This window comes from Nylanderia fulva, unplaced genomic scaffold (assembly GCF_048542155.1).
Source record: "Nylanderia fulva isolate GAGA-0341 unplaced genomic scaffold, ASM4854215v1 Scaffold776, whole genome shotgun sequence".
Taxonomy (NCBI): domain Eukaryota; kingdom Metazoa; phylum Arthropoda; class Insecta; order Hymenoptera; family Formicidae; genus Nylanderia; species Nylanderia fulva.
The window spans coordinates 1347-11722 of NW_028190890.1; the positions used below are offsets into that span (position 1 = coordinate 1347).

At 42.4% G+C, this 10376-nt stretch overlaps 1 protein-coding gene and 1 long non-coding RNA gene across 2 annotated transcripts; one reads left to right on the forward strand and one right to left on the reverse strand.

The window, feature by feature from the left end:
• Nucleotides 1-1958: 1958 nt before the first annotated feature.
• Nucleotides 1959-7181, reverse strand: LOC114928927 (uncharacterized). Its single transcript, XM_029300290.2, has one exon. The coding sequence runs from the start codon at nucleotides 7179-7181 to the stop codon at nucleotides 1959-1961; it is 5223 nt and encodes a 1740-aa protein (XP_029156123.2).
• Nucleotides 7182-9204: 2023 nt separating this feature from the next.
• Nucleotides 9205-9948, forward strand: LOC146720119 (uncharacterized). Its single transcript, XR_014926205.1, has 3 exons — nucleotides 9205-9261; nucleotides 9663-9746; nucleotides 9833-9948. It is a non-coding gene; the product is annotated as an uncharacterized LOC146720119 (long non-coding RNA).
• The last annotated feature ends 428 nt before the right edge of the window (nucleotides 9949-10376 follow it).

Below are 10376 nucleotides of genomic sequence, written 5' to 3' on the forward strand. Positions count from 1 at the left end.
ACGCTGCCTAAGTGGCAAACAGATGAAGAAGCGCGAGCGGCGCCCGAGTCCCAGGGGCGTCGTTGGACGGGCGATGGGACCTGAGACCCATTAGGGCAAAAATAATTTACGACATCCAAGGAAGTATAGAAGCATTTTATGCTGCCCCAAGTGTTCGGAGCTTGGCTCGAACATCAGCTGTATAGGCTCCAAGCAGTTAAGTCTGCATATCAAAAAAGAGCACCCAATGTTGCAGGTTACTTGGATATGTGAAAAATGCTCCAAACGTTTCCCCAAGATACATGCATGGCGCTGCCATTACGCCAAGTGCAAAAGGGGAAACGGCAGTCCAGCTAGACCATACCGGTGCGAGCACTGTCCGAGATCTTTCGACCTTCAAACCGGCCTCAGTTAACATGAGAGGCACGAGCATCCGTGTTGTTATATTGTATATTGTATGTTAATGAGATGAGTTTAAAAGCTCATTTATTTTATAATATATCAGAAGATGAGATTATTGGTTTTGAAGATATGGGTAATGAAAACACATAAACCCGCAAAAAGTTCTTTAGTAATCATGGCACGTAGTACTGCAGGAAATTGAAAATTTCCTGTTTGTTTTTGTTTTATGGACACAACATATCAAAGTTAATTAATGAGAGGCTCGTATAAATTAACAAAATTGAACAAATCAAATATAGTAGGCCAACTGAACGAGCAAATAAATAAGGTGTAAAAATTTTTTATTAATAGTTAAATAATTAAATTAACATTCCATTACAGAATCGATATAAATTGTAAACGTTTCGACTGCACTACAGTCTTTATCAATACATAAAAGTTAAATATTAAAATACAAAGTTAAATGTTAAAAATACAAAGTTAGTTAAATATTAAAATATAAAATTAAAACGATTCTTCGCTGTTGACCAATAGATATGCAAGGCGATTGGTCTGAGATGCCAAGTTATGCGACATTTAAACATGCTGCGGATATAATACGCGAATTAAATCAATATCAGAGAAAATTAAAAAATCTTTCAACTTACATTATCGTTTTAACAAGTCCTTTTTCCCGATATTTCAAGTGTGTGTTGCGAAGTTTGAATAACAAATGTCAAAATAGAGAGCGTGATGTATTTATTTATTACCAATTGTGCTTGAACCTTCGAAATTAATTTTATGCACAGAAGGAAAATATTTGTTTTTGCGCCGAGAACGTAAACCTGCAGTAGGATTCTGCGAGGAGAGAGTGAACGAGTCCGTAAGATGAATTTAGCAATGATTTATTATACAGCAAAAAAATGAACAGTAACAATAGTCTAATAACGCGTTCGTTTCTATACGCGATTTTCGGCACTCTGATCTCCTTGCGAGCTTTCAAGGCGGACTCTCGAGGCAGACTGCTCCGAATTCGTACAGCGGTAACGACAACGGCCGAAAATTCATATGACCGGCGCGTGACACGTGCGTGCCCCATTGTGATTCGCTTGTGATCGACGTATTGAGGAACGAGATACGAACAGAAAAACACTTGTTTGTCCCTCTGGAATGCGCGGTCGCGATAGTAAGTCGAAAGTGATGACTTGGCCGAAAACATCGAAAGACGGCTTCGCGAATAATCCTTACAATTTTATACAGACCGCCCGCCTCGCATGCGAACGGATGCGAAATGTTTATAGGTCGTTCTTATGAGAATAAGTCCTGGGCAATTAGAAGTCTTAACCACGATAATAACAAATATTTCGAGCCCGAGAACGTTTTTACCTTGACGTCTTAGATAAATATTTCAACAATTGAATTCTTAACAGTAAGGAGAAAGATGCTTTTAGTAGGTATACATTCGTTTCTTGTAATTCTATTCATTGAGGACAAACATATTCGGAGTCATACAAAAAATCTTAACAATAAGAAGAATGTAAACACATTGATTGCCTTGTAATGTCGAGCGCAAACAATTATAGCTCAATTAACAGCCTTCATACAGTATTGCAATTAATAGGCAGTCGGCATAGTGACGTGATTGGTCGCTTTAAGACGGAACGTGCAGTTTGCATCGTGACTACTCTAACATGTCCATCGGATCCCGGATGGATTTGAGTAATTCGAGCGAGTTCCCACTTGCTCGGAGGGAGCAATGGGTTCTTGAGAAGCGCGAGCTCTCCTACGCGATAACAGGGGGACTTATCCGTCCACTTATTGCGCTGCTGTAATGTATGCAAGTAATCCAGCGACCAAGCACGCCAAATTTGCTCCTTCATTGAATTAAGGAGCTGCCATCGTGAGAGTCGGTTCGGGTTTATCGCGAGTACTGACTCCTCAGGTACGGACACCATAGGTCGACCTATTAAAAAATGGCCCGGCGTTAGCGCAGACAAATCGTTCGGGTCGTCGCTGAGGGCGGCAATTGGACGGGAGTTGAGACATGCTTCTATCTGGCATAGAAGCGTCGCGAATTCAGCCTGCGACAAGGTACGCGAACCGGCTACTCTTTTGAGATGCGATTTTAAACTTTTCACACCCGCCTCCCATAATCCGCCGAAATGAGGAGCCGCGGACGGTATGAAATGCCATTCTATTCTGTCATTCGCGAGGTCGGCTTGTAAAGAAGCATCTTTCATTAGAGCTTCGAACGCGTTCTGCAACTCTCGGTCAGCGCCGTGGAAGTTCGTCCCGTTGTCGCTGTAAAGTTTCTTGGGTAGGCCTCTACGCCCGGCGAATCTCCGAAAGGCGGAAATGAATCCTGCACTGGAGTAGTCGTCAACTAGCTCCAAGTGGATGGCTTTGGTGACAAGACAAATGAACAACGCGATCCAATTTTTTCTCGCTTTCTGTCCTTTCCCAACGAAAGGAGTAATGAGGAAAGGCCCAGCGTAATCCACTCCCGTATGCGTGAAAGGGGAGGATGGATTAACGCGAGGAGAAGGGAGGTCTCCCATGAGCTGGCTCGATAGCTTCGCAGAATGACGAGTGCACACGACGCACCGACGAACATGATTTTTTACTGCGTTTCGGCTACCCAGTATCCAATATCTCTGGCGGAGGGTGCGCAGCACGAGCTGCACTCCGCCATGAAGTGTGCTCTTATGAGCATGAGCCACAAGAAGAGATGCGATTTGACCTTGTGGAACGATAATGGGGTGCTGCTCTTCGAACGTAAGAGCGGCATTTTTTAACCGCCCGCCGAGACGGAGTAAAGAATCTTCCCCGAGAAATGGATTCAGAGTTCTCAGAGGACTCTTTTTCGTGACAGTTCGATCCTTCTTCAAGGATGCGATATCGCAACCGAATGATCTGGCTTGAGCGTAAGAAAGCCAAAACAACTCAGCTTGATTGAGCTCGTCGACACTTAGAGACGACGCGGTGCGAATTTTATCCTTCCCTTTCTTGACTAGCAAAGAGAGAAAACGGTAGATGTATGCGGTCACACGGACGAGCTTAGGCCAGCTAGAAAATTTATACATTAAATCCCACTCTTCCGAGCCTTCCATATGAAGAACAGGGGACCTTTTAATTTCACTTGAAATCTTCAGAATGGTATCAGAAGAGAGCGGAATCGCTACGTCATGGGTCGGCCATGACGTGGAAGGCCCCTTTAACCAGTGGGGTCCAGTCCACCACAGTGGATGAGTTGGTAATTCGGATGCTAGTAGGCCACGAGAAGCACAATCCGCGGGATTGTCCTTCGACGGCACGTGTTCCCATCTAGCCGACGGCAAATTGTTTTGGACCTCGGCTACTCTATTGGCCACGTACGTGGTCCATTTAGATGGATGCTGGCGTAGCCAGGCCAGCGTGATCGTGGAGTCCGTCCAACAATAAATCGGAGCGTCACTTAAATTGAGTGAATTTAAAATCCACTTCACCAGTCGACTCAAAAGTACTATCGCGTTTAACTCAAGTCTTGGTATGCTCACGGTCTTAACGGGTGCGACCTTTGTCTTGGCAGCGATTAAGCTGATCTCATAATCCGTTAAAGAATGCAACACGCGAAGATAGACGACGGCAGCAAAGGCTCGGTTTGACGCGTCCGCGAATCCGTGCACCTCGATCGCGAGATTATCGGGGTGCTGACCTGTCCATCGCGGAATACGAATTTCTTTCAATTTATTAAATTCGGAAACGAAATCACTCCATCGTTGTTTCACCTCGTCGGGTAGAGGTGAATCCCAGTCGCAATGTAATAGCCACAACTCCTGTAACACGATTTTAGCGACGATCACGACAGGAGCGGCCCAACCGAGAGGGTCGTAGAGTTTCGCAACGAAAGAGAGAATTGAACGTTTTGTAGGAGCGATTGGGATGGTTGAATTCACGACAAGCCTAAATGAGTCCTCAGCAGGGATCCATGAAAGACCGAGCACTTTGAGTGATTCGTTATTTAGGATGAGGTGATCGGTGACGTCGGATTTATCGGTCGAAAAATCTTTGAGAAGCTCGATCGTATTGGACGCCCATTTTCTTAACTGAAAACCTCCGCTTTTCATAAGACTTATCACTTGATCGCGCGTATCTGTTAAAGTCTGAATATCATTCGCTCCAAACAAAGTGTCATCCACGTAGATGGACTCATTCAAGATTGGAACCGCGGCAGGGTAATTAACGCCCTCGTCGAGAGCAAGTTGTTTGAGCACGCGCATGGCGAGGTATGGAGCCGGAGCGAGACCGTATGTCACCGTGAGGAGCCGATAATGTTGAATCGTCGCGTCCTCCGTCGGACGCCAAAGAATTCGCTGATAATCTATATCTTTGGGATGAACGCGAATTTGACGGAACATCTTTGCTATGTCCGCAGTATAGACATGGCGCCATCTTCGCCACCGAGACAAAACGGCAGGAAGATCCTGCTGTAACTTAGGTCCAATTAACAAGTGATCATTCAGCGTTGTGCCGTTTCGAGTTTTACACGATGCGTTGAACACTACGCGTAACTTAGTAGTACAACTTGCTTCCCTAATCACTGGATGATGCGGGATATAAACCGGTAAATATTCCGTTTGTTCCAACTCGTCTACGCGGGTCATATGTCCGAGCGACTCATACTCAGCAAGAAACTCGTTGTATTGCGAACCGAGTTCTGAACGATTCCTCAATCTATTCTCCATACGACCGTAGAGAGACCGCGCGATGGACAGAGATTCCCCGATTTCGATCGGCGGAGCTGACTTAAACGGCAGTCGAACTACGTATCGACCGTCGGAGTGACGATAATGAGTTCGAACGAAATGTCGTTCGCAATTCTCCTCTTCGTCAGTGAGAGGAGTGGGTGACGAGATCTCTTCATCCATCCAGAATTGCTGGAGAAGAGAGTCCACGTCTTGACTGAGAACACAGTTCAAGACGGCAGCTTCTGTCGAAGCCCGTTGCTCTTTTCCGGTGGGCCCGGAAATAATCCAACCGAGTGCGGTTAACTGGGCAGTGGGCGTGCCGAGCGGCCCCTGTCGTAAATCGCGCATCAAAAGCGAGCCGTAAATATCCGCGCCAATCAACATGTGGATCTGATGGTTACTTGACGGGTCCGGATCGGCTAAAGAAAGGCCTTTTAAATGAGGCCACGACTCGACAGGCTGAATCCGCGACGCGGCGTAAGACGTAATCCGCTGAAATACGTACGCGGTAAAAGGAAACGTGGGATCTGACTTATTGCAGTGTGTCAGCCGCAATGATACTCGCGATTTAGCTGAACCAGTAAACTTCTCTCCGAATCCTTTTATCTGTAGGTCGGCTCGTTGTCGCTTCGCACGCATGGTCTGACACAACGCTTCTGAAATGAAGCTGAAATTGGATCCTTGATCCAGCAGCGCGCGAACCTTGAAGCATCTACCTTCGGCAGTATGAACGTCGACCCACGCGGTTGCGAGAAGAACTGTCGGAGTCGTAACGCTTGGCGGTTTCACAGTTTGAACGCTCGCGACGGCAGCTTTCTCGAGAACGCAAGATGTATCCGTTTTCGCGATCGTCGCTGCGCCCGTCTTATTCGATTCCGGCTTGTCGTCGTCGGCCGATGCTTGATGATTCGCGGAATGTAACAACGAATGATGAGGGCGACGACAGTGGGAGCATCGCTGCTTGCTTGTACATTTTGGCGACATGTGACCCGGCTTCAGACAGAGAAAGCAAATTCTATTTTGACGCGCAATAGAGTTTCGTTGCGTGGCCGATTTACTGAGAAATGTTTCACATTTTGAAATAAAATGATTACCGGAACAATGAATGCATTTTATAGCGGAAACGTTGTTTACAGACGATCGCGGCTTGTCGTTCTTAGAAATTGCGGCAATTTTTGCAACGTCAGTAAAATCGGATAAACCCCGAATACGAAGAGCAAGGAACTCGTGGATGTCCTTGTAAGAAGGGATCGCGTGACTCGACGAGACTTTCAAGTTCCACTCGCTCTTTGTTTTAACGCTAAATTTCTGGGAGACAACGTACACGAGAATATCATCCCATTGATCCACCGGTCTATCTAGATTATGTAACGCGGCAATCGACGCGGCCACTGTGTCGCGCAACTTGCTTAATTCTATGACATTTTCATTTCTCATAATCGGCAGATTCATAAACGCATGCAAATGCGATTGAATCAACGTTAACCGATCGTCATACTCATCAACTAACAGTTGCCACGCGGACTCGTAATTCGCGTCAGAAATTCGTAAATTATTAATTTTTAATGCGGCGTCGCCGATGATGCTTGTTTTCAAATAATGGAACTTCTGAGTATTAGAGAAAGCGTCATTTTTTGCGACTAGCGACTCGAATGTACTCTTAAAACTCTCCCACTCGAGAAATCTACCGGAAAATTTAGGTAATGTAATCCGTGGCAAATGAAAGTTGGCATGAGTATTATCGCGAACCGAGGAGTCAGTACTACGATCGAGAGTAACCGGTTGACGGTCAGTAAATCGACTTATCGTTTCTCGGAGGTAGTCGACGGTCTCGTCGTAGATCTCCTCAGCTTCCAGGAATTCCTCATCCAAGAAGTACGACATCGTCTTCTGATCCTCCTTCGTAGTGGTCTGCAACAACTTGAGATGCAGCTCCTGACAGGATGCCCATAGCGTATGCACTTTCTCTAATCGACCTTGTGTCTTCGGCAAAGTTACGTTAGCCTTAGCCAATTTTTTAAAGTTTATTAGAACTCTCTTGAGCTGGTCGATTTTATCGGTTTGTGCGATCAGCAAATTCCGTAACTCGGCCATGATCAGCGAATTAGCAGCACTAATGAAGCAGGAGAGCGCGAGGAGTGAGTCGATAGTGACAGGTTTAGTCCGAGATCACTCAATATATGTCGGGCAAGTCAGCACGTCTCCGACGGCACGAACTCGCGGACGACCGTATCGATACGCGAGAAAATGTCTCCTCGAGGAACCTCACAAATTTATGCCGGGCGAGTCAGAATGTCGCCGACGGCACGAACTCGCGGACGACTTTGTCGATGTGCGAGAAAAATGTCTCCTTAGAGAACTTCACAAATTTATGCCGGGCGAGTCAGAATGTCGCCGACGGCACGAACTCGCGGACGACTTTGTCGATGTGCGAGAAAAATGTCTCCTTAGAGAACTTCACAAATTTATGCCGGGCGAGTCAGAATGTCGCCGACGGCACGAACTCGCGGACGACTTTGTCGATGTGCGAGAAAAATGTCTCCTTAGAGAACTTCACAAATTTATGCCGGGCGAGTCAGAATGTCGCCGACGGCACGAACTCGCGGACGAGCTTGTCGATGCGCGAGAAAAATGTCTCCTTAGAGAACTTCACAAATTTATGCCGGGCGAGTCAGAATGTCGCCGACGGCACGAACTCGCGGACGAGCTTGTCGATGCGCGAGAAAAATGTCTCTTCTCGAGTCTTACTGTACCCCAAACGAGGTGTCGTCTTCGTTTCACTCGCGGTGGAAAGTTACTGCACAGTCACTTATATCCGGCTCGAAGGACCATTCATTCTGTGCTTGAACCTTCGAAATTAATTTTATGCACAGAAGGAAAATATTTGTTTTTGCGCCGAGAACGTAAACCTGCAGTAGGATTCTGCGAGGAGAGAGTGAACGAGTCCGTAAGATGAATTTAGCAATGATTTATTATACAGCAAAAAAATGAACAGTAACAATAGTCTAATAACGCGTTCGTTTCTATACGCGATTTTCGGCACTCTGATCTCCTTGCGAGCTTTCAAGGCGGACTCTCGGGGCAGACTGCTCCGAATTCGTACAGCGGTAACGACAACGGCCGAAAATTCATATGACCGGCGCGTGACACGTGCGTGCCCCATTGTGATTCGCTTGTGATCGACGTATTGAGGAACGAGATACGAACAGAAAAACACTTGTTTGTCCCTCTGGAATGCGCGGTCGCGATAGTAAGTCGAAAGTGATGACTTGACCGAAAACATCGAAAGACGGCTTCGCGAATAATCCTTACAATTTTATACACCAATGTTTTTTCTAAATTATGATTCAGCAAATTTTTTAAGTATGTCAAAATAACTACTGTCTAACAATTCGGTGTCTTTATTTAAATTAATTCCATTTTTCTGTTCTTTAATGTAGATCATTTCAGATATTAGTCTTTTATGGTAATTCTTTTCATGATCCATAATTTTAATATTGTCCCAGTCAAATGTATGTTGTTCGTTTAGAATGTGTTCCGTGACAACCGAATGTCTAGCAGAGTCTAATTTAATATTATTTTTATGTTCTTTAAGTCTCGTTCCTAACTGTCTTTTTGTCTGTCCGACATATGTGGCGTCACAATCGTTGCAATTCAATTTTTAAATAACGTTAGAATTCGTGGGGCAATTATTTCTGTCTTTTTGAACTTTTATGAAGTCATTCAATTTTTTAATGCAACGATATCCTACCACTACGTCAGGTCTTCTTATTGCTGAAGCAACTTTCTCAGATATTGATTCTATATATAGTATGACAAAATATTTAATGTTAGTATTAGTATTATTAGTATCTGTTATATTGTTATTATTAGGCTTGTTAAATTTCTTAGTTGAGAGATTTTTTAATCTGCGTTTTATTTCTGTGAAAATTAGATCAAGAGGATAACCGTTGGATAGCAAAATGTTAATAACTTTCTCTATCAGGGAAAACAATACAAGATTCCGACATAATAGTTTCATTGGACGTTGTTTCATTATTTACTAATGTTTCCTTTACTAATCTACCTGAGAATGTCTTTTTGTGATACCAATCTAAATAAATTTTATTATCTGACACGAGTGGGCAACCGATTTTGGATGAACATGGAAAATTAATATATTTTTGTCCTAAAAGTATGTAAAAATTATATACAGATAGATGTATTTTTTATTTATTTACTTTAAATATGAAATTAAGACTTATATCTAATTAAATATTACAGCAAATGCTTTAATCTTGGAAGCTCAATCGTTATGTAAAGCACCTATGTCTGAAAACAACAGTACATAAGACTTTAAACATCTTTTAAATTTCAAAACGTATACAGACAATACAAATGTTTAAAAAACATCATGAAATATCTAAACAACTTATATTTTTTTGATTTTTTATTGTTTAATATAAGTCTATATGTTTTTAATGATCTCATACATAATCATTTTATTAATTATATTTTAAAACAAATTGCAATAATAATTAAAAAATAATTTTATATAAATTATTATATATCATTTAAATATATTTTGTGTTACAGATACAACAGAAAACAATATTACAAATAAAGAATGCACAAACGAAGAAATTAAAGAAAAAGGGTTAGAAATGACAAATAAAGATAGTAAGCACCTTTATAATACATACATGTATATACAATAATACAATTAAATAATAATAATAATAATAATAATGTTTTAATACTTGTAGAATTTACTAATGAAATGACATTAAAGTTATTAGAGATTGTTGGAACTAAATTTCACCATCTTAATAATTAAATGCATAAAAAAAATATGATTTGATATTGCAAGAGAAATGCAAAATAATGGTTATTTAATTCATTATATTGGAACAAAAGCTTCTGACAAATGTCATCAACGTCGGCGTAACTTAGAAAAAATGTATCGTAGACATTGCCAATACATGAAATCTACTGGAACAGGGAAGAAAAATAAAATCTCGACGGCAATCGGAGCCTGTGCGGATGACATGCACAAAATTAATAAATTAAAATGAGATCTCAAGTCAAACTCATTTATTAAAATCTAAACGTTTCGACCCACTTCGGGTCTTCTTCAGTAGCTGCAAAATACAAATTAAACGAGAATTTTGATCTGTTAATTGAAAAATTTACCAAAATCTAGCTTTGTGATTAGACATAACCGGATTTTTTCGTTAGACCTTTGACATGAGTGCCGATAAGTATTAGTTGTTTTTATTTTTATTTTCACATTTTATTTTTGTGTTTTTT

What these genes read in the sequence shown, in the direction of transcription:
- LOC114928927 (XM_029300290.2), bottom strand. Translation starts at nt 7,181, where the DNA reads ATGGCCGAGTTACGGAATTTGCTGATCGCACAAACCGATAAAATCGAC.